Below are 25241 nucleotides of genomic sequence, written 5' to 3'. Positions count from 1 at the left end.
TGGATTAAAGACCTAAATGAGCAACATGAAACCATAAAACTCCTAGAAGAGAAGAGAACACAGACAAGTAATTTCTCTGACATTGGCCTTAGCAACATTTTTCCAGATACGTCTCCTCAGACAAGGGAAACAAATGCAAACATAAACTATTGGTACTGTACAAAAAAAAAAAAAAATCCTTGTACATTGAAGGAAACCATCAACAAAACAAAAAGCCAACCTACTGAATAGAAGTAGGTATTTGCAGATGATATATTTGATAAGGAATTAATATCCAAAATATATAAAGAACTTACACAATTCAACAGTAAAACAAATAATCCAATTCAAAAACAGGCAGAAGACCGGAATAGACATTTTTTAAAATAAGATATACAAATAGCCAACAGACACATGAATAGATGCTCCATATTACTAATCATGAGAGTAATGGAAACCAAAACCACAATGAAATATAATCTTACACTTATCAGAATGGCTTGGATCAAAAAGACTAGTAATAAGTATTGCTTTGGATGTGGTTTATGCACTGCTGGTGGGAATGTAAATTGGTGCAGCCAATACAGAAAACAGTATGGAGGTTTCTAAAAAAAATTAAGAATAGAAATGCTCTATAGTCCTATAATTTTCCTGTTTACTCAAAAAAATGAGAATACTAATTCAAAAAGATATATGCACCCCTATGTTTATTGCAACATTACATATAATAGCCAAGATATGGAAGCAACCCATGCATCCATCAATAGATGAATAAAGATGTCACCCCCCCACACACACACATTGAAGTACCACTCAGCCATAGAAAAGAATGAGATCTTGCCATTTGTTACAACATGGATGGGCCTAGAGAGTATTAAGCTTAAGTGAAGTCAGGGTAAGACAAATACCATATAATTCATTCATATGTGGAATCTAAACACACACACACACTAATCAGAGACCGATCCATAAATAGAATAAAATCATGGTTGCTAGAGAGGAGAGGGGATAGCAGTGCTGGTAAAATAGGTGAAGAGAATGGGAAACATAGGCTTCCAGTTATGGAATAAACTATGAGGATGAAAGGCACAGCATAGGGAATACACTCAGTTTTATTGTAATACCATTGTATGGTGTTAGATGGCAGCTATACTTGAGGTGAGCACAACATATAGAATTGTCAAATCACCATATTATACCCTTGACACTAATGTAGTATCATGTGTCAACTATGTTTCAATAAAAAAAAATGAAAAGGTAGGCATTAATAGCAAACTCAGTATTTTAATTTTCTCCATAAACAGAAGAGCTAATGAGGGTTGGGTATAAAGGCCGGTGGACAGTTGCCTTTTAATGGCTAGATGCGATGTGGAATGAACAGAAAATTGTCAAGAACTAGAAGTGAAAGAACAGTCAAATGATACCTAGGCTGAGGTACTGAGTGTCTACACCAAGGTAGAAATGAAGTTTGGGAAGAGTGGGGTGATTATGTGTTCTTTTTTTAATTGAGTGCTCAGTATTTTACAGTTGACTGTACCCTGAAAGTCACTTTTCTTAGTCTAAATCCTTTCCTTACAGATCAGAAGTTATAGTTGGTCTCAAAAGACAGCTTTGTTCCTTGCTATACAATTAAGCTTGGGTTTCTTTTCTGAGCTGCTGCCATCTGCACACCTTATGTTATGGGACAGAAGACTGGTACATGCTATTTCTTACTGAGAATGACATCAGAAACATGGATTCGCCCTCTGCAGGACAGTGCTTCTGCCATTGCCCAGGAGATCGAAGTCAAGAACGGAACAGGAGAGAGACATGAAGCATAATTAGGTTTATCCTCCATGAAGAAGTTATTTCACAAATAATGAGGCAGAACCTCTCCAATTTTAATAATAATGGAGTGTATATCATTGAGATTACTGAATCAAATTAATGAGTTAGCTACTGATAAGAATGAAACAACAAGATAATAAATGCAAGGGTACTTTTTGCCCGCAGATGCCATTTAAATAGGATTTGAGAAGAAGAGTCAAGTTTCATTCCTTTTTTTTTTTTAAAGATTTTATTTATTTATTTGAGGAAGAGGGAGGGAGGGAAGGGGTGGGGGAGCACAAGCATTGGAGAGGGAGAAGCAGGCTGCCCATCCAGCATGTGTGGGGCTCAACCCCAGGACCCTGGGATCATGACCTGAGCAGATAGCAGTCACCTAACCAACTGAGCCACTCAGGCGCCCCTCAAGTTTCAATTCCTAACCAACTATCTCCTTTCCTTTAAGTAGAGAATATAGTACATAGGGCTCCTTAGAGGTATACAGCTGAAATTTTTTCCTCTTTGAAGCAGAAAATATAAGGGCAATAATAATAATGCATCCAATTAAGTGTAGAGAACCCAGGTGACAGTCCACCAGAAAAAAAAGGTTCAAGTTGGCTTCCTCTTTGCCAAAAGCTGTCTCCTGTGTTCTATTTCCAAGTCATGCCCTCTTCTGTTTCTTTGGTCATTAATTACTGTGCTCCTCCCTTTGCTCTCACATTACGATACTCATCAAGTAATGAGGAAAAAATGATAACCAGTAGCATTCTAGACATTTCATTACTGAAATCAGCATAAAATGATTATATAAAATCACTAGGAAATTAAGTGGCCTTCTTTTCACTTTTAAAACTATACTTTGACTAATCGAAAGTCCATCTTATTTAATATCATCTAACAAGACCCCCTCCAAAGTATCTCTCTTCCTGGACCACAGTTATACATAATCTGGAGCACTTTAAAATGTTCTTCTGATCTAAACTAGCAACCTGACTCGATTCATTATTCACTTTAAACTAATGAGATTATTTGTTCAAGTGATGTTATTAATGGATTGCATAATATCCATCAGATAAAATACTAATACAATGTTGAAAGCAAGCAAATTAAGTCATCACAGGCCTAGAAAAACGATGACGGAGGTTGCCAGGATGGTCTGATTTGTGGTACATTCAGACTTAAATAATGGCTCACACTCTTTTCTCCTACTATGATTTTTATGTGTGTGAAATAAATCTGTGAAGCCAACAAAGACTAACCAAATGTATGAATTTGAACTTCTAATGAATACAATGACATTTAAAGGTCTCAAAGGTCACCCTCATAACACTAAAGTAATTCCACTGAAGTCAAAAACAATTTAAAAATATTTAGAGAAAAGGGCCAAGCAATGTCATTAGTATATATTGGCTAGAGGCAAAGGGTAAGGGGGATGAAGCAGAGATATTCTCTATTTTATTATAGCCTAAAATCAATTGTAGTCTTCTCTTATTAGAAGTATTGAATAATTGTTAAAAATATCATCACCCATAAGGTAATATTTTGACACTGCCATATATCTTACATAGTTTTATTAACCAATATCATGTTCAATCATGAAAATATTTCTGCTCATGTGTATTTGTGGTTCCCAAGAGAAAAACAAAATTACAGTAAAGTGATAGCTTACATTTGTATAGCAGCCTAATTTACAACTGCATTGCCTCTTAGGATTTTAAAACTCTCCTGTGAAGTTGATAAGAAAAGCATTATTTCCCCATTTTGCAAAATAAACAAAGACAGTAAGAGGCTGGTCCAAAATCACCTGGTATTCAGCTTCAAAATCCAGAGATTTTTTTTTTTTAAGTGAGTTTGTTCTCCCTTGATTTGCCCTTTGTGTAGTAGGAAGGGCAGAAATGTCACCTCCTTTTAAAGAGGAGATTAAAATTGCAGTGGCAGAAACAGCCATGACCCCTGGTGAAGAAAAGGCTCCTGACAAAATTCTGACTGGTCTCTTGATTTTTTTTTCTTGATTTATTAAAAGCAGTGCTTAGAGCAAAAGGGAATAAAAGTTATACAATTTTTAATTTCCCTGTCAAAATTATAGTATCAGGTTGTCGAACCTGATTCTTTATATGTAGGTAAAACATGAGCTGAAATTAATTCTAGATCATGACCTAGCATTCAAACTATTACATGTATATATGCACACACACACGTATAGACATACTTTTTTTCCAAAAGATATGATCATTCATCTTCAAAACAGTATTTAAATACATTGCAAAATAGCACAGAACAAAAATGAGTCACTCAACCCTCAGGGGCTAGATTTTATGACTGACTTAGGATAGATAATTAAAACAATAATAATCACAAAGATGAATCTGTCCTTCCTGACTATCTGCTAAGAATTAGGTCCAGATCAGTTTGACTTACACATGTAAATTTTATAATACCACTACCTTGCTTTGATGTAGTAGTTTAATTTTTCAGCAGGCTTTCACATGCTAATATACACTGTTACACTTCTGGGTTTAATGAGAAAATCATCCTCCTGTCTCTGGGCCTCACCTTGTGAAGTCTGTCATTTCCATCATGATCATACACATCTGCTTGGCCAGCACAATTATATCATTGCCGCTGTCATCCCATTTGGCCACTTCAGCATCCAGCTTGCTTTTTTCTTGGTGGAATATCTCCACCTGCTCAGCTATTTTTGCCTTCTCCTCCTGCGGTAGTTGCGCCATGATGGCCTGTGTGGATTACAGAAAAAGTGTGACCAATGGTAACAAAGTAAATACAGACAGTAGGTTGCCTCTGCCTCAAGTTAATGGCAAAGCCAGACCCTGACGAGGTTTATAGGCTGCCCTGCCATTCCAGAAAGTATGTTTTCACATTCCTAGGAAGGAAAAAGCACAGACTGGTAAGGTCCCTCAAATCCCCGTCCCTATTCCTATGCACAAAAAATACAGAGATCCAAAAGGTACGTGCACATTGACAGTAACAGAACTTCTGTGTCGCTTTGATGACATATGTTTGTTCAAAAGAATCTATTCTTGACAATTTTTATATTTGGTCTCAGGAAACTTTTACCAGATGAAAGAGTGCACCTCTTTCAACACTGAAATCTGTTCAGAGAAGAAAAAAAAAAATAAAAAGAAAAAAAGGCTTTCTGTCGCTGGGAAGGAGAGGAGTTTTACACAATATCTGAGCATCTAAGTGGGTGCAGTGGGGAGCATTTCCATGAGTGTTAATGAAGGAGACCATGGTTAGATACCAAACCATCCCCTAACTCAGGGCATTTCAGGGATGGCATACCTCCCCTATGGAAATCCTGAAATAATTTATTATGGCTTCTCACACAGCCCAGAAGTATGGAGAAGTTATAATGGGATAAAACATAGGTTTAGGAAGCAAAGGTCAATTTTCAATAGTTGCTAGGTAAGAGAATGTAGAAAAGCAAGAACTACAGCTGATTCTCATCATTAATGGATTCTTTATTTTCAAATTTGCATACTCTAAAATTTATTGGCAATTCTAAAATCAATACTTGTGGTGGTTTTGGTCATTCACAGACATGCAAGGAGTTGCCAAAAATAATTGAGTCACCTGACAGGTCTGTTCCCAGATGTGGTTGAATAATGAATTCTCTGCTTTCTTGTTTCAGCACTAAAGAAGTGTGCTTTCTGTGGTCTATTCAGTGCCACATTTCCCACATCTTAGTGCTCTTTGTTGATAATTTTGCGGTTTAATATGGCCCCCAACTATAGTGCTGCCTAGCATCCCTAAGTACATAGAGGCTGTGATGTGCCTTTTGGAGAAACATATGTGTATTAGACAAGCTTCATTCAGGCATGAGCTATAGTGCTCTTGGTCATGAGTTCAAGGATACTGAATTAAAATTATAAAGTATCTGAAAAGAAACATTCATTAAACATGATTATTTATTGATTGGTTGAAACAAAATGTTCAGACTAGCAGCTCTTAGGAATTTAACCCTCTATTTCCTCTAGAAGCAGGGACTCCATATTTGCTAATTAAGTGTTCATGGTGACTTTATGGAATACAAATACCACAAATTAAGACAACCAACTATATTTGTTAAACACCATGTATGTAGCAAGCCCTGAATGCAATATGTAGTGTCACCTCATTGCATCCTCTTGGAACCATGTGCAACCTGCTTCACAGAAAGGACTATGTGAATAAGTATGACAGCACTGGTAGCCCTCTGGTTCTGGGATATGTATATTCACCAATGAGAGCATAATTTAGGGAACTTACAGTTTCTGCAAAGGACAAACAAAATAACATTTACAAGAAAATCCTGCTTCCTTAATTATTTTTTTAATAAATTAATTTTTTATAGGTGTTCAATTTACCAATATACAGAATAACACCCAGTGCTCATCCCGTCAAGTGTCCCCCTCAGTGCCCGTCACCCATTCACCCCCACCCCCCACCCTCCTCCCCTTCCACCACCCCTAGTTTGTTTCCCAGAGTTAGGAGTCTTTATGTTCTGTCTCCCTTTCTGATATTTCCCACACATTTCTTCTCCCTTCCCTTATATTCCCTTTCACTATTATTTATATTCCCCAAATGAATGAGAACATATAATGTTTGTCCTTCTCTGATTGACTTACTTCACTCAGCATCATACCCTCCAGTTCTATCCATGTTGAAGCAAATGGTGGGTATTTGTCGTTTCTAATGGCTGAGTAATATTCCATTGTATACATAAACCACAGCTTCTTTATCCATTCATCTTTCGTTGGACACCGAGGCTCCTTCCACAGTTTGGCTATTGTGGACATTGCTGCTAGAAACATCGGGGTGCAGGTGTCCCGGCGTTTCATTGCATCTGTATCTTTGGGGGTAAATCCCCAGCAGGGCAATTCCTGGGTCGTAGGGCAGGTCTATTTTTAACTCTTTGAGGAACCTCCACACAGTTTTCCAGAGTGGCTGCACCAGTTCACATTCCCACCAACAGTGTAAGAGGGTTCCCTTTTCTCCGCATCCTCTCCAACATTTGTGGTTTCCTGCCTTGTTAATTTGCCCCATTCTCACTGGTGGGAGGTGGTATCTCATTGTGGTTTTGATCTGTATTTCCCTGATGGCCAGTGATGTGGAGCATTTTCTCATGTGCGTGTTGGCCATGTCTATGTCTTCCTCTGTGAGATTTCTGTTCATGTCTTTTGCCCATTTCATGATTGGATTGTTGGTTTCTTTGGTGTTGAGTTTAAGAAGTTCTTTATAGATCTTGGAAACTACCCCTTTATCTGATACGTCATTTGCAAATATCTTCTCCCATTCTGTAGGTTGTCTTTTAGTTTTGTTGACTGTATCCTTTGCTGTGCAAAAGCTTCTTATCTTGATGAAGTCCCAATAGTTCATTTTTGCTTTTGTTTCTTTTGCCTTCATGGATGTATCTTGCAAGAAGTTACTGTGGCCGAGTTCAAAAAGGGTGTTGCCTGTGTTCTCCTCTAGGATTTTGATGGAATCTTGTCTCACATTTAGATCTTTCATCCATTTTGAGTTTATCTTTGTGTATGGTGCAAGAGAGTGGTCTAGTTTCATTCTTCTGCATGTGGATGTCCAATTTTCCCAGCACCATTTATTGAAGAGACTGTCTTTCTTCCAATGGATAGTCTTTCCTCCTTTATCGAATATTAGTATATTAGTTGACCACAAAGTTCAGGGTCCACTTCTGGGTTCTCTATTCTGTTCCATTGATCTATGTGTCTGTTTTTGTGCCAGTACCACACTGTCTTGATGACCACAGCTTTGTAGTACAACCTGAAATCTGGCATTGTGATGCCCCCAGATATGGTTTTCTTTTTTAAAATCCCCCTGGCTATTCGGGGTCTTTTCTGATTCCACACAAATCTTAAAATAATTTGTTCTAACTCTCTGAAGAAAGTCCATGGTATTTTGATAGGGATTGCATTGAACGTGTACATTGCCCTGGGTAACATTGACATTTTCACAATATTAATTCTTCCAATCCATGAGCATGGAATATTTTTCCATCTCTTTGTGTCTTCCTCAATTTCTTTCAGAAGTGTTCTATAGTTTTTAGGGTATAGATCCTTTACCTCTTTGGTTAGGTTTATTCCTAGGTATCTTATGCTTTTGGGTGCAATTGTAAATGGGATTGACTCCTTAATTTCTCTTTCTTCAGTCTCATTGTTAGTGTATAGAAATGCCACTGATTTCTGGGCATTGATTTTGTATCCTGCCACGCTACCAAATTGCTGTATGAGTTCTAGCAATCTTGGGGTGGAGGCTTTTGGGTTTTCTATGTAGAGTATCCTGCTTCCTTAATTATAAAGCTCCTCCCAATGTAAGTGAATTGTTGGATGGAAAGGTGATAGATTTCTTTTTTTTATTTATGCAAATTTATTTAAATTCAAGTTGGTTAACATACATTATATTATTAATTCTGAGGTAGAATTTACTGATTCAAAAGTTCCATCTAAAACCCAGTGCTGGGATCCCTGGGTGGCGCAACGGTTTAGCGCCTGCCTTTGACCCAGGGCGCGATCCTGGAGACCCGAGATCGAATCCCACGTCGGGCTCCCGGTGCATGGAGCCTGCTTCTCCCTCTGCCTGTGTCTCTGCCTCTCTCTCTCTCTCTCTGACTATCATAAATAAATAAAAAATAAATAAAAATAAAAATAAAAAATAAAACCCAGTGCTCATTATGTCAAGTGCCCTACTTAATTCCCACCACCCAATTGATCCATGCCCTTACCCAAAGTAGTTGATTTCTAATAAAAATATCAATGGACATAAGCTCACAAAAACTAGGCTCAATAGACTCTGTCACTGACTTAGGTTGAGACCTAATTGCTACTGGATCATATCCTTAACTTCTTCAGATCTAAGAATAGTAAACAATTACCGCAAAGTTTTATGGTAGACAGCAAATGAAAAGAATGTGTTGTGCTTTGTCCAAAAAAATGAAAGCATATATGAGATTACTGTTAATATATCATCATCATTTCTATATTAGTTTCCTTTCTAGCTACCTCTTTAGCTTATTACCTAGTTGCCGTGAAACACCTGGATGGGCCCAGATTCTGTATGACTATACATAAATAGAAGATTGACATGATTCCTTGAATACAGATATATATACCAGATAGTGTGCTAAGAGGCTTATGTATATAAAAAAAAAACTTAATTTACTTCATCATTCTACAAGATTAATACTATTATTACTCCTATTTTATTAATGATGATACTATGGCCCAGAGAAATTAAGTTTTTAATATTATACAACTAATAAGCAATAGGAATAGGATTCAAATCCAGGTTAACTAATCATACTTAACTATTGTGTACAACTAGATCACCATGCACAACCACATGGGTTAGACACTGCACAATGATCCTATTTCAGTGGCACAAGGGTTGCTGAAATCACAAGTATTGTTCACCAGGGTGAGCACCTAGAGATGAGGCTTCATCTGCCAGAGTAAGGGGTGTCTTCAATTTTCATGAAGGTATCCCTGGACTATTAACTACACAGATACATCTTACTAATACGCAGCCTTGTTTACTATATTCTGTGCATGCATGTGACTTTATATAACTAGCATGTGAGTCTCTGTGTATGTGAGTGTGCATGTGTATATACAGAAATTAAAATCCATATTTAAAAAGCCAGACTCATATAAATATTATAGTTAAAATATTTAAAACACTACATTTTTTGAGAAATATTTTAGAGTACTTTAAAAACTGTATTAAAGAAAGGTGGTTAATATATAACAAAATATTTGGTTATAAACTCACATATACAATATTTTACTAATAACAAGACAGCTATCTCAATGCAGTTTAGATAGGATTGGATTTGCAGAAGTTAAATATGTATTTTTTTTCCTAAAGCATCCTTGCCTGATGGTCTGATGCTCTCCTCATACAAAGCTGATAATCATGTTTTACTTAGACCTCACAGGTCCTAACCACCAACCTTTAAACCATTCACTAGGTACTTCTCTATAGAAGAATCTGTGAAACTACCCAGCATTTAATCTCCAGAGTCTACATTTAATCCCCAGACGGAAAGCAATGAAACTTTCATTGTCTCAACAGGGTTAATTTGTGCATTAAAGGGCGTACACTTCTCTTTTGACTATATCACATGAGTTTCGATTGTATAATTTAGGATTTGAGTATTAACTGCTTTGATCTACTCTCTAATTCCTATTAATGTCCTACTTCTGACTTCTCTCTGAGCTTCCTTAGGGTAGAGTCTTCAGGATCCTGCAAGGAATAGAAGCTCAATAAATATCTTTTGATTGACTGTGTAACTATTTTTCCACTCACTGCATCAACATAGTTCAAGAGAAGTTAGCAGAACTGACAAACATTTTCTAAGGGCACAATTCTGAAGAAAAAAATGGCCTCTTCAAAGCAGATTTGCAAAAGAAGATGTTATTTTGACTCTAGGGGTGCTCGACCCGCATAATGCACTTAATGGTGTGTGACTTGGGTGCAAGTGTCATTACATTTGCTTCTGCTTATGTAGCTATCAATGAGTCAAAGTCTTTTCCTAAATATTCTTAAAATGTTCCTGCTGGCTTTAAAAAATTCATAATTGACCTTTTCTGAAACTGAAATTAAAAAAAAAGGTTATCTATAAACAGTAGATCACAAACTGTGAAATTTGCAAGTTAATCAAATTAAAATTCAACACATGAGTTTTAATTAGGTCTTATCAATGTAACTCAGCAGTTTGAAATGTTAACACATTAAAGTTGTTCTAGCTAGAAAAAAAAAAGGCTGACTGCATTCAAATCAAGTTGAATACAAAATATGTAACATACAATTGTTCATTCCCTCAAACTAGGGGAACACGAGAAAAGTGATTTTCGTGACCAAGAGGAAAGGGAACTAATCAGCTTTTCTGTTTCCATGATGTGATCAGCTGGGCAGTCTGAGAGTTTGTGCTGCTTCTACACAGTAGTCAAGCACAGCTCTACAGATTGTTGATGTGGCTGATCTGGGGCCCCGAACTGTGGCATCAGAGACTTGAATCCACAAAATTTCCTGTGCCTCATGCCAAGTTTCCAGCCTTTCCTCTGAACAGCCAACTACTTTTTGTGATTGAAGTTACAAACCCTACTTATTAAACAAAAGTGTAAATCACTGATACAGCCAACAATCACTCAGCACAGAATCTTTTATTCAATCTAAATCTCAGGAGCTTTTGATAGCATTATTTTTCTAATCTCAAAGAGAAAAGTGACTTTTGAAGTCTATGGGCTTCCAAACTGACAAGTGTTAGTTCCTCAAACCAGAGTAAGAGTCTAACATTTAGGCTTCAACCGCATGAATGTTTTTTTTTTTTTTTTTTAATTTTATTTATTTTACAGAGAGAGAATGAGAGAGAGCACACATACACAAACAGGGAAGTGGAAGAGGGAGAAGAAGAAGCAGGCTCTCCACTAAGCAGGGAGCCCAATGCAGGACTTGATCCTAGGACCCAGGGATCATGACTTGAGCTGAAGTTAGACACTCAACTGGTTGAGCCACCCATGTCCCACCATATGAATGTTTAAACATAATGATTAAAAGGGCTAAAACTCAATGTATCCATTTCTACTCACTCAGTTGTAAAGCAGAATAATAAATATAAGTAGTTAAAAAGTGGATCCTTTGACTTTTACCAGTCTCAGGCTGTAAAATTAATAGGAAAATTGAGGTAATTGTCTCATTAATTCACATAAAAACTTTCATGATTTTCTAAATTGTCCAAGTTCTTCTAGGTTTAATTATTTGACCAGCCTTCTAATGAAGAACTATCTTATGCATTTAGCATCAGCATCATCTTCTTCATCAACTTCACAGTTTGTGACATATTTTGTGATATGCATGCAGTCCTCCTAATGACATCATGAGATAGAATGCTGTGCATACACACACACACACACACACACACACACACGTGGGATAAGATATGGACAGGTTAAGAAATTGCCCAAAGTCACACATCTTGACCAAGCCCATATTTAAAATAAGGTCTAGGAGACTCCAAATAATATATTCTATCACCAGGGTTAAGTGCCCAAGAGTTGTCGCTCACCAATTTTAACATCGACCTGTGAAGAAACAGCTTATAAAATGTCATGTCTAGGATCATAGGGTCTGATTACTTCTACATTTTATCAGATCAGGAAATGATCATTCTCTGCCTCTCCTGTTCTCATAAAATGCTGGAGAGGAGCAGTACATAGGGATAAATAAAGGAAATAAACACTTTAATTAAAGAGTTTAGGAGCTATGTTGGAGTAGATACTAAAAGCTTTTCTCCTACCTTAACCTCCTTTTAGATTAATTTACCCTTTGCAGAGGAAGAATTTAACTGAATGAGAACACAAAATAAGTCCACTAACAGAGAAGGACTGGCAGTGGCAAAGAACAACTACCTCTGTCAAAGAAAACGTTTGCCTCCTTAACAATTTTGGCCAAGTTAACATACTTCTCTGGTCAAAAGTTCAACCATCTGTCATCTCAGAAATTCAATGCACCCTCTTATTTCCAACTTACAGCCATAATTCTAGGCCTCTGATTTGTCATCATATAATTACAGGCTAAAATAGGCTGACTCAATAACTAATGCTGTCTGCTGCAAGTTAATCACACAGATCACATGATGGATTTCAAAAACAAATCAGCAAGTGCTCGATTATAGGGGTACTTTGTTCTTACTATCCTGGACCATAGTCATAATTCATGCTGAAAAATCTTTCAAAAAAGACTATTGTCTTTTCACCTATTGGGTGAAAAAATAATAGATGATATAGAAACGTGCTATCTGATTTTTGTTTCCACCCATCTTAATTGACTTGGTATCTAACATAAGACACATGAAATGGAAGTACAATGGGACTGCATTCTTCCTGATAAGAAGTGGTACTAATCGTGCCATTTTGACAAGATGGTGATTATAAAGTACAATAAGGGTTGTACAATATGCCTTGGTCTTTAAAAAAACAAGTCAATGGATACTGGGCTGTATCAATACTGAATTGCAGTTAGTCAATAAAATTGATTTTGAATTGATTAATGTTTGGGTGAATTACTCAAATTTTCCCTTTGTCATTGACATAAAAATGCTGGTTTTACTTAATTTTGAAGAGGAGATGACTTGATGGATGAATTGGTTTAGTATTATGCGAACATAGACTCAAAAGCCTCTCAGCTAAATGAACTTCTGTTTTCACACTGGTAGGGGAGGGGGTTAATTAGAGTATACAAAAGATTTTCAAAGTAATGGACTTCATATTCTTTTGTGTACTTTTCTACTGTCACTAATCTGTGATCCAAAATAATTTCTCTTCCAAAGGATAACAATTTTCAGTCATCCTTTATTGGGCATTTAAAGTACGTCAGGAACTATGTTAATTATTTTACAAATATTAAGTAATTAAACATCAAAAGAATCCCATCAAGTAAGTCTATTATTCACATTTTATAGATAAAAAGACTGAAGCTCAGAAAAATTAAGCAACATGTAATGGAGCATGGTCCTCACTCCACTCTACAATTCAAAACCAAGTCTATCTGAAATCAAAGCCAGTCATCTTTAATAATCTGGCTTTTACCCTCACATTTCTCCTCCTCACATTTCTCCTATCAATGTCCATCTATATCTTGTAAATCATTTCATTGTTGCATGAGACTATCGGGACATAAAGTATGAAAGAGAAATTGCGTTTTAAATACAAAGATTTTCTTGACTCAATGTAGGCTTAGTCTTCTTTGAGTCCTCTTTATTTTAACCTCTGACTGGCTATTCCTACTCTTCTATCACAATTTCTAAATCAGTGTGAGCTTTCTGGGGTTTCCTAACCTCTACTCTAAATTACTACCTCTTCCTCTATGTTATTTTTTCTTAAGTAAAACTTAACAGAGAATTAGAATAAATTCTAATTAGAATATGATAAAAATCCAATCTATAACGGAATTGTTTTTATCCTATAAAAATGAATCTTTAAAGGGAGGAGAATCTCATCTCCTTTTTTAATGCCCAGGAATTAATCTCCTGACACCTACCTTTGATTACCTGAATCTACCCTGAAGGAGATATGGTTAATAGAATTGGTCAGGATCATCTCTGAAACACTTGGGTTGGCAGAGAGTGTCGTGTAGTATTCAAACATCAGCCAGAGCAGTGATCTTTCTTTGCTTCTTGCTCCATGCCTTAAGCTGGAATATTTCTCATATGTCTCTAGAGTTTCTTTCTCTGTCATACAGCAGACAGATCTAGGATTACTGCCCTTGCCATACGTAGGTGCATGAAACCCAAGTCCTGGATGTCCACTCACCCGTGCACTCTGCCCTGCAATTAGCTGGTCGTCCTCAGTCTGAACACTTGTCCGGCTGCGCACATCATAATCTTCCTGTTCAAAGTCAGAATCATCCTCTAGTTCTTCTGGGGTCTAAAGGTACAAAGGAAAAGAGAAAAATCAGCATATTTTAAATTGATAACCTTCAACCCACCCATGTACTTTGTGGCTGCAAAAGCTAAGTAGCTCCCAGGAAAGAAAACTTGTGGGCAGTTACATGTAGGGGGTTATGGAGGAGGGTATTGGCTGTAATGGAGTCAGAAAAACCAAGCTACCCCAATTTATCCATAAAAAAACAAAACAAAAACAACAATAACTCTATTACTTCCTCCTGTAGGTATAAAAAGTCTAACTCTTGACATGACATGCTTTCTAATTTTAAGAAAAATTATATTTGTGTGTTTTTCCACCCATGGAAATCTATTCTAAGATAGAAAATCACCATCAATAGCAAAAGTTGTACCTAGACTTAGTCTATAATTATTTTTTTTTGCTCTATTACAAGTCTTTTCTAGTCTTAATAAGCAAAAAGAATTGATCATCTCCAAGCCAATGGTTAGTCCAGATGAAATACCTGATGTGGTCACTAAACCGTATAGTGAATAGGTTGCAACTACAGACTCCAGAGTCAAGACTGCCTGAATATGAGCATCTGTGTGATCACTGGAAAAATCCTCTTAGCTTTGATTTCCTCCCCTGTGAACTGCTGTCGATAAAAGTTCCTCTAGGATTTTTGTGAAGATTAAGTAATGTACTTTGTGTAGAGAGCCTGGCGCATAATAGGCATTTAAAAAATGTTTGCGGGGATCCCTGGGTGGCTCAGTGGTTTAGCGCCTGCCTTTGGCCCAGGGCGTGATCCTGGAGTCCCGGGATCGAGTCCCACATTGGGATCCCTGCATGGAGCCTGCTTCTCCCTCCTCCTGTGTCTCTGCGCCTCTCTCTCTCTCTCTCTCTCTCTCTCTATGTCTATCATAAATAAATAAATCTTTAAAAAAAATAAAAAATAAAAAATATTTGCCATCACCATTACTTAGAATTTTGAAATCAATTCATTCATACACTTTTAAAAGTGAAGCTACCAATCACTTACAAAACCATCCAGGATTAAATAACTCCTTCTTATATAGTATCAATTTAACTAAAACCAGCACAGGTCTGGTTTCCTATTAGGATTCTCTAATTTATTCTCTATTTAGGGATAAGAAAACCAATGTTCTGAGAAACAACATGCCCAATGTCACTAAAACTAGTTAATAACAGAATTAGAATTTAGACCCAAATGCCCAAATGTGTCTAACTTTTTCACATTATAAATCAGGTAAGAACTGGAGCTATGGAATGGCTTTAAAGTAAGTAGTTACATGAAGATCCTGTCCATTCTGTGTCAGAGGACATGATTTAATCCATAAACCCAGAAGCAAAAATACTCCCTATCTTTAATGACCATAATAGATAACATACACTAAGTGCTTTTCTTGTGCCAATAATGGTGTTCTCTAATGACTGTATGTACACTAATTCATACAGTTTTCTTCACAGTCCTGTGATGTGGACATAATTTTCTCTACTTTACAGATGAGGAAACTGAGGCATGAGTGGTTACACTTTGTTTTGAGGTGTAACCTGCAGCATGTACTGTGTAGACTATCATCCTCTGCTAATTCTAAAAAGATAAACTCAGAGTTGGTGACGATGGTACATGAAGAGGAGACAGTGCATTAGTGTGACCTTCTCAGATCAATGTTTCTTAGACAGCTGACAGTCAACCAAAATCTGCTTCTTGGTACACAGTGGCACCACCTCCTAGGGCTTTGCATTTCAAAAGGAAGAAGCAGACCACAGTAGTATTGATGATGCAGTTGCCCATTCCCCTTCCAAAAGGGCACATTTTTATTCTGCTGGTTTCTTCGGCTACCTCAGTGTAATTAATCAGGTGCGATTATTGATGAAGCCTTGAGATTGGTCATACAGGGATAAAATGGGGTCTTCATGCCAATATCACATTATGTGTAGTAATTTCCAAGCTTTGGCATATCCTTCTTGTTTTCCTTCTCTCTCCCCATCAACCTTATTAATATTCACTCAGTCATCCACAGATGTCCAATTTTCTTTCACAGAATTATTAAAAGAAAGAAGGAAGAAAGAGGCTTTGTTCCCATACTTTATTAACTAAAGCAGGGGTGGGGTGGGCAGAACCTGGTTCAAATAACTGGTTGTATTTTCATTGTGGACAGAGACAATAATCTCTCATCATTTTTCACTCTTCTGGAATGTACTGCAGAACAATTACAGCAAGTTGGTAAATTCTGCTGACAGATGAGATGACAAGATTGCAAGCGCTTTTCATCATTAGTTTTTTAAAAGGAGAGAGAAAAGTAAAATGAAAAACCTCACTCAACAGAAAAAAAGGAAAATATGACAGTGCCTATAGTACTGTGTCCAAACATTTCAATGATCTGTGTGTTTAGCGGATGAGTCAATGACAAACACAACCTGGCAGCATAAGGTTAATTATGATGAGCTTTCATTCAAGTGACTAGGGCTCAGAAACCAAAACAAAGTTTAATAATGAAGAAAGAAATAATATCATAGACGTGGACCCAGGGAATCTGAATGTTTTTGGCCTAACTCTGCCACTCATAAACCATGTGTCTTTGGCAAGTCACTTACAGTTTTTCTGTGTCTCTTTCTCCTCAATCATAAAATGGAGATAATTCCTATTTGCATTGTCTGCCTCACAGGATTCTAGGGTAAATATATATATGAAAATGCTTTGTAAATGATAAAAATGAACTCAAGTAATAAGTGATAGTGATGCTTATTATGTTTAATATATACCTAATAACAACTGCAATAATCATAATAATAGAAATAATTTTCATCAGCCACTATGGGCCAGGCATTCAGCTAAAGAATTTAATCCTTATAACAACCTAATGAAATGAATCTTATACCTGAGGCACCTGAGTGGCTCAGTCAGTTAAGTATCTGACTCTTAATTTCAGCTCAGGTCATGATCTCAGAGTTGTGGACTCAAGCCCCATAGCAGGTTCCACACAGCCTGCTTAATATTCTCTCTCTCCCTCTGCCCTTCTCTTCCAAAAAAAAAAAAAAAATGCCAATTTTATAGTTGTATAAACAAGTTCAGATTTGTTCAGTCAGTTTTCCAGGGTATTACACCTGCACATTGAAGGGGCTCCAGAGCCCATGCTTTCAACCATCACAAGTAACACCAGGCAAATGGATGAGCTTAAAATATTTTCTTGTGTCTTAATCATTCAGTAAACCCATCCAAGCAACCCATATAAATAGTTCTGTGCATGTGCAGTTTGCTAATTGAATGTAAATGTGTCTACTTCTCATGCTGTTATTTTTGAATTATTCATTTTAACAAGTAGCAGTGTTATATTTTGGTTGGTCAAGGACCTCCATACATTAAAGGAGACCTGGAAAAATAGTGAAGATCTGCAAATGGGCCCAGAGATAATAATATTTGTTATCATTAGGTAGTGTTTATTGAGTAAAAAAGAATCAACAAATGTATAATTCACTGGATTGGAAGCTGGAAACTGAGGGTCAAGCCTCAATTTTGCCTTTCTGTGCTCCCTGGGAAGGCTTCTTATAACCATCAAAAACCACTTTGGGGTCTACAGTTGGTCTCCTAGGTCTATTATCTAACTATTAGATTGCAAAAGTGGATTTTATTTGTAAAATGGCATGATTAAAGTATTTGGCCTAAAATCTCCCCCACCCCTCTAGGAAATTAACTTGTGCCTATTACAGAGGCTCAAGAAAAGCATGTGCTTGTTCAGGGTCACTCCACACATCAGTTATAGTACAGAATCAATCTACCTGCTTCTGGCTCCCAATCAAATGCTTAATCTTCTCTACAACAGCTTCTGGAGTAAAGAAAAATGAGAAAAGACTGCAGGTTTTAGAGTTGTTTTACCAAGACACATGAAAAATATATTAAGGGCCATTTAAAAGAAATGCTCAAATTTATATGAGAGTTCCATTGGGAACAGAAATATGAGGACATGGGAAAGCACCAGGATAGTTTGGGTGACACCAGAAGAAGGATTCCCCAAACAAAATACTGGAATTACATTTTCCTAAAATCAATATAGAACAAAATCCTCTCACAGGCAAGAATGATTGGCCATTGGCATCTCTATCGTGGATTATTCTGGAAGCTTCCAGATTGATCTCCTTGCTACTGTTTTTTTCTCCATATATTCTACTCTCTCCAGGAGAGTCAGGCTGGTAATCCCTGAAGAGCTAAGTAGCTTGGAACACGTCAATGGCTCACATCGGATTCAGCAGTGTCTTTAGGCTTCCTTTCCCTCTGCTGGGAGCACAATTTTTCCTAATATTTTTATGGTTTGTTTCCTCCTCCTTCTCCAAGTCTATTCTCCAGTGCTACCTAATCAGTGACCATCCTTCATAAAACTCATACCCACCTCGTGTTCTATCCCTGTATACTGCCTTGGTTTTCTCCATGGCACAGTCCAGCATGTTCTATATTTTTGCTTATTATACTCTCTGTCTCCCACCAGAAGAATATAAATTTTCTGAAAACAGAGACTTCTGTTTTGTTCACCTCTCCATTCAGAGTCCATCCAACAGAGTGACGCTTCTAATAAGCATTCAACAAATAATAAATAAATGACCAAGATCGAATTACCAAATTTTTCTGAAAAATTATATGAAATTATTTCTAATGACTTGAGTTAGGAAATCAAAACTAGGACTCTTATGGGACCATGTTAATTAACTGGATAATAGCAATCTGCAAAAGGAAAATCAGTTTTGTCACAAAAGCCTTTCCAGTTCTTCATTTCTAGCTCTGATGAGTAACTCCAATCCCTTCAGTTTTAATAATATTGTTCATTTATTTAACAAATTCTATTTCATTAATTGATTGTAATAAGAAACTTCATCCTAGCAGCATGAGAAAAGAAAAATATTTCTCAAGAACCTACTCAATGCCAGGTCTAGGCTAGTGCTCTATAGCCAAGGCAATATTTATCCTTATTTGCAGATAAGGAAACTGAAGTAGAGACAGGAAAACAAGCATGCCTGCCAATGACCAAAAAACACTTAGGCTGTAGGTTCCCAAACTCTACTGCTTCAAGTATTCTCTCTGCCTCAGTAATTTTTTCAAGATGCCTCTTAACTAAAAACAACAACAACAAAAAAAAACAAAACAAAAACAAAAAAAAACAAAAAAAAACAGCCACAAACCAAACAGATGTGTTAAGCAGTAAGATCACAAAAATGGATTAAGTTGATTAGACTTAACATCTTAGTGCCTGGTACACATTGCATGACTTCTCAAATCTTGGAATACAACCAAGCATTCATTGAACCTTCTTTTTCTCACAACAACCACCCAAAACCCAGCTTCACAAATATAATATATTATTAAAAGGAATATACCAACCTAATGTTTAAACTGTGAGCTAATTTTGGCTATTATTTCACATAATATCTGAGAGACATCTGTGTGTTTCCCTTGAAATTTTAAACATCTTACAATGCTCCAAGAGCCCTTTTAGGCAGTTTGGGATTTATCAAGTTAAACTTTAGACTTTTGGGCAGTGCCAGTGGCCCAGTGGTTTAGCATCACCTTCAGTCCAGGGCCTGATCCTGGAGACCCGGGACTGAGTCCCACGTCGGGCTCCCTGCATGGAGCCTGCTTCTCCCTCTGCCTGTGTCTCTGCCTCTCTCTGTTTCTCTCTCTGTCTCTCATGAATAAAAAAAAACAAAACAAAAAAAAAAAAAAACTTTAGACTTTTATCAGGCCCTACTGTTTCCCTGACCTTCTTTCAAAAGTATCATGTGCAACCAAATTAACTGTTATGATAATAACGATTTAACAATTTTGGTGCCTACACACCAAATCAATGCCTGTATCGTTTTTCACAGACATATATAGCGTGGAAAAAAACTTGAGTCACCTAACCTTGTGTTCCCAGCTGAGGTCCAACAGCTGGGACCTATACCATGCAATGTGTACAGAAGCTTCATCTTCTTTTTGTTTCAGGTCTTATACTGTAAATAAGTATCCTTTTTGCATTCATTTAGTGGCACATATTTTTGCATCTTGGTGCCTTTTGTTGGTGACTTCTCTGCTTACAACAGCTTCCAAGTACAGTGCTGAAATGTTGTTTAGTGCCCTAAGTGTAAGAAAGTTGTGATGTCCTTTACAGAGAAACTGCATGTGTTAGATAAACTTCTTTTAGGAATAAATTATATAGTCAGATTGGCTGTGAGTTCAATGTTAATGAATCAATAGTATATATTAAAGTGTCTTTAAACAAAACCATGCATAAACCACAGTTGTATATTGATCAGTGGATGAAAACATAACCAGAGGCTCACAAGAACCTAATGATGTTCCCTCAGGAAGAGTGTTTCAGCATTCTGTAACTCAGTATTCACAGCAATGTCATAGGATAGAACTACTGCAAAAATGAGAATCAACTGTATAGTTGTGTGCCAGGTTTGTCTATTAATTTTTTGAATTACTATGCTGGGGTAGTTATGAAATTCCTTTGTAACTGATAGATCACAAAAGACAATTCTCAGCAAGAAGCAAACAATACTTTCACATCTGAGGGGCAGAGTAGACCTGTTCCAAGGGAGAAGTGGGCTCCTGAAAGGGGAGATTGGGATACAGGAAGGACAAGTTTTGTCTACTTCAGAGGGTTGTCTGGAGTGCCTGGATATCAACACCACATTAAATATGTATTGATCACTGTGAGGCAAGGTAATGGAAAACTTAACCCTTCAGGGTTTGTTCTGCATTTATTTTTTTGAGGAAAAATATTTCTTATTTTTACAAAGTATAATCAATACTTTGGGAGGGAAGGAGGCATGGCTCGGTTTGCTGGGAAATAAATAACTCTGCTTGTCTCACTGTCTGTCTTTTGAACTTAGCGCAGTCTATTAAGTAGATTTAATCATTATACTCAAAAAGCAAACCAAGAAATTAAGTATAATATAAAGCCATGTGGGTGCTGAATGGAGAACTTTAAAAATCACAATTTGTACATATTGTACATTTGTCTCTTAAGTTTTAAGTGGTGTGAAATCTATCTGATCAAATCACTTGAAATGTCAAGATGTAGGAATGACACTTCATGTAACAAAGATATGGCATTTCATCTAAAATTATGTTTTTTTACAGCTCATGAATGAATAAATGAGTGATGGCTAGAAACTTCCTCAGCCTCCCAGATGAATGATTGTCACAAAAATGTGAAGGCTAACAAAGCAGAAAAATGGCAAAAGAGGGAATATGTCTTAAGGATTATAGTGGGATTTAGTGTCAAATGCTTTGAAAACATAACTCTCATGGTCTATTACCGTATTTCATAAGTTAGTAGATAATGGATAAAAATGATCTAATTTGTTACAGGTTTAAAAGCCTGACTACCTTTTTTTTTTCTTTCTTCTCCAATTCTCATCGTTTTTCTGTCAACTTCCTATCTTCCCAAGTATGTTTCCAACACACACACACACACACACACACACACACACACACACACACTTAACCACTGTGCCAGACACTGCACCACAGGGAAAGGAAAATAAAAACAGAATTTGCTTTCTAAAATTTCAGTCTAAAGAAGGTAATAGAAAAAAAAAATAAAGAAGGTAATAGACATAAATGGGAATGATGTAATAAATACTATCACAAGCAGAAACAGTTATACATAGTTAAAAGAGGTCAATATTTTTGCTGGAGAAAATTTGAAGAAGGTTTCAGCCAACTCTTACGAGATGGTAAGAGTCTGACAGATCCAAAATGGGCAAGTTAGAACAGGAAATACATCTGATAGTCTCCAAATTCCAAATTTGAACTTCAAAGAGTTAAGTATAATGAGAATTGTCTGACATAACTTATGCAGTGATCTGAACACTTTGAACTGATCATGAAATTATTATGACAGACATATTTATTTTTTTAAGACAGACATATTTAATGTGAAAACAATCAAGCTGAATTTGAAGACAAAATCCTGATACTTTTTGTGCTTTCAAGTAAAGGAATTTGGTAATATTGAAATATTCCCTGGAGGGAAGCATGGATATCAAACAAAGAAGGAAGGGAGACTCTTCCTGGTGATACTCTATTCCACCAACTCGGATCACCATAGAAGCATCATGTTGCACTCTGGATACCACAGTTGAAGAGGATCATTCATGGATTTAATGACCTCAAAGATACAAAGATTTGTAGGAGAATTAATGGCATAGATGAAATACTCAAAGGACTAGGTTTATATTGTCCAGAAAGAAAAATATACCACAGATATCATTTGGTTATTATTGTTTTGCAGTATTTGAGGGTACATTGGTTTAGATGTTCAATGATCACCCTGAGAGAAAGTGTTTCAGAATGCAGTCAGCAGATACCTCATGGTTTTATTGAGCAGCCTCAAAGACACTGTGAAGGATCAATGTGGGGATACACTCCAGTGCTATCTCATCCAATATGGTAGACATGAGCTACAATGTACTACTGAGAACTTTAAATGTAGCTAATGCCACATTTGTCAAAAATGATAACATTTTGGATACATTTGATTAAGTTAAATATATTAAAATTAATTTCACCTGTTTCCTTTTCTTTTTCCAATGTGTCCACTAAAAAATTTACAACTACAATCACGGCTTACATTATATTGCTAGAAGATAACATGTTCTCATGTTCTTATGATTCGCACTGCAGAAGCCCCATCTCTGCTTCAGTCATAAATAATAGCCACAAATGTATTTGTATCATCAATTATGCTTTTGAATATTTAAGTTTACTTTAAGAAAGAGTTCTATGGGTAAAAAAATTATTTGAAAACCATGCCAAATTGTTGGTAAGGTAAGGAGGAAAAAAATCTCATCTTACAATGAAATGTTATGTGGTTAAATGGAACGAGGTGAGCTATGTGTCTTAATAATATAAATAAATGAAGATATATTATGGGTGAACAAAGCAAGCTGCAAATGATACTTATGTTGAATTATAACCTACTGTCTTACATGTACTATTCTAGTCTACATCTCTATATAATTACTTGGGCAATCCTTTAGAAGACTCACCGCTAAGACTGAAATTGGAAAGATAATAGGGTGAGTGAAGGGAGGGTTGCTGCAAAGTTATATAGCTTTATTTATATGTTACAAAGATATGTAACTATGTATCACATCATCATTATTATTATTGATACTGCTAAGCTGCGTAACCTTCCTTTCTTACCACCCCATGGCTTTTCTGATCCTGATAGGAAAATAATGTTACCCAAAGGAGCACATGGATAATAGCAGGGGGCACCTGAAAATTAGTATCAAATTTAGAGAACAATGCATGCAAGAAATAAGCAGGGAATCACTCTTCAGGTTATTCAGTGTGAATGTAGGCTTGTTGGGATCACTAGTCCCCCTTGTCTGGCTAAATGAGGAACCAAACAGCTTAACAAGTTAAACTAAGTAATTAAAAAACAAAAGTAAATTCTTTGGGGTCCATACCAGAAGCTCTATCAGCTCCAAACTATAGAGGCCTTACATACCCTGATCATCAGCACAGCTTTTCTGATGTCTCGAACACCATCATATACCAGGCGAGAGGCATCAATGAACTCATTCTCTTCAAATGGTTGAGGGACATTGGCACTCAGGGCTTCAATGGCAACCTCTACTTGCTCGGCAAAGCGTGGCATCACTGCATTAAACAAAGTGAGAAACAATGGATTAGGTGATCTTTCTCTCATGCTCCCTGTTCCAGCCCTTGGGGAAGGTGGCACACTCCAAGTATTCCAGTAGCTCAGTGGAACTGTGTGTCTACCTGTCCAGTTTGGGGTGGACTCAATTCAGTGGTCTTCTACCACTTACCTTCAGCAGAGGAAGCACGCCATTACTCCATGAATGGTGAGGATATGTAACAGCAAAGTTTTGAAACCTGTTCAGGATTGTGTGGCATAGTGTATATACATACATATTTCGTGTTATTCTAACCTGAGTTGAATTTCACTTCTGCTGATTACTAGCTGTGAAACTTTGGCCAAGTTTTCTTAACTCCTTCTAAACCTGCTTCTTTGTCTATAAAATATAAGATCCTATCTTAAGTTTCAATGAGATAATACATACATATTTATTGGATGGTATTTGGCCCTCAAAAAGCCTTGATAAATATTTCATTAATATCATATGCTAAAGTCATAGGTAATGAGTAATAGATCTTAACCTATATGACTTCATAGTAACCTGTGAATGAAGTAATCCAGTGTATTCCACTTTTGTCAAGACAGGACTTGAGATTGGAGGAAGGAGGATGGCAGTAGAGGAAGGCTCATAGAAGGACCATAAAAGAGGGGAAAGGGAATCCCAGGGAACTCTAGCACAAAGCCTAGGGTTAGAGACCATTGGGATCATAACTGAATTCAGTTTTATTTCATTTTACCAGGACCATTTTGATGTGAAAAAAGATGCATTTATAAACTCCTAAAATGTTAAGCACCTCTTTCTTTAAAACAAGATACCTACATACATAATGGAGGTTTGTGGAAAGTAAATTCAGTGGAATGTCTGGAACACTTCCACTGGCTACTTAAAAAATGCTGCTGATTCACGGATTCTCAAAAATTATAATTCAATTTTCTCAGATTTTATCTTGTAACAATCAATTTATATGGCGAATGAAAGCCAAAAGCACAATTCATTTTATTTACAAGGACAATAAAATAGAAACATCATTCATCTATTTTCCATTTCTGAACTTTCATGCCTGATTCATCTTTATACTCATTTTCATCCTCTGTGGATACTTTAACATCTATTTTAATCCCTAGTGTGAGAAACTCTGCTAAATTGCTTTACTTTCTAGGGTCAAAGTATTCAGGATAAAACCTTTCTAGAAAAATGTACTTCTACTAGGAAAAGTCAAACGTTAAAAAGTATACTTAAAAAAAAAAGAGGAGGGTTACAGGAAAACAGAGTAGCCATTCTTTCAATAGAAATGATCAAAACCAAAGCATGCATGGGGTGAATTTACTTCTGTGAGTGAATGACTATGATTGGTTCTCTATATCATTTGAATTTTTCATTTGTGCCTTT

At 36.6% G+C, this 25241-nt stretch overlaps 1 protein-coding gene across 10 annotated transcripts in view; it reads right to left on the bottom strand.

Moving 5' to 3' along the window:
- The window catches only part of CTNNA2 (catenin alpha 2), a 1080823-nt gene that overhangs the window by 64853 nt on the left and 990729 nt on the right, over positions 1 to 25241 (bottom strand). For all 10 annotated transcript variants that reach the window (XM_077843060.1, XM_077843058.1, XM_077843061.1 and 7 more), the window contains 3 exons: positions 23699 to 23850; positions 14106 to 14219; positions 4336 to 4517 (listed from right to left, as the gene is read on the bottom strand). In XM_077843060.1, coding sequence (XP_077699186.1) covers positions 4336 to 4517; positions 14106 to 14219; positions 23699 to 23850 — 448 coding nt within the window. The remainder of the gene's footprint in view (positions 1 to 4335; positions 4518 to 14105; positions 14220 to 23698; positions 23851 to 25241) is intronic.

The sequence above is a fragment of the Canis aureus genome, chromosome 12, assembly GCF_053574225.1.
Source record: "Canis aureus isolate CA01 chromosome 12, VMU_Caureus_v.1.0, whole genome shotgun sequence".
Taxonomy (NCBI): domain Eukaryota; kingdom Metazoa; phylum Chordata; class Mammalia; order Carnivora; family Canidae; genus Canis; species Canis aureus.
Note: the sequence above shows the minus strand (reverse complement) of the source record. Positions and strands in the feature narration are given on the sequence as shown.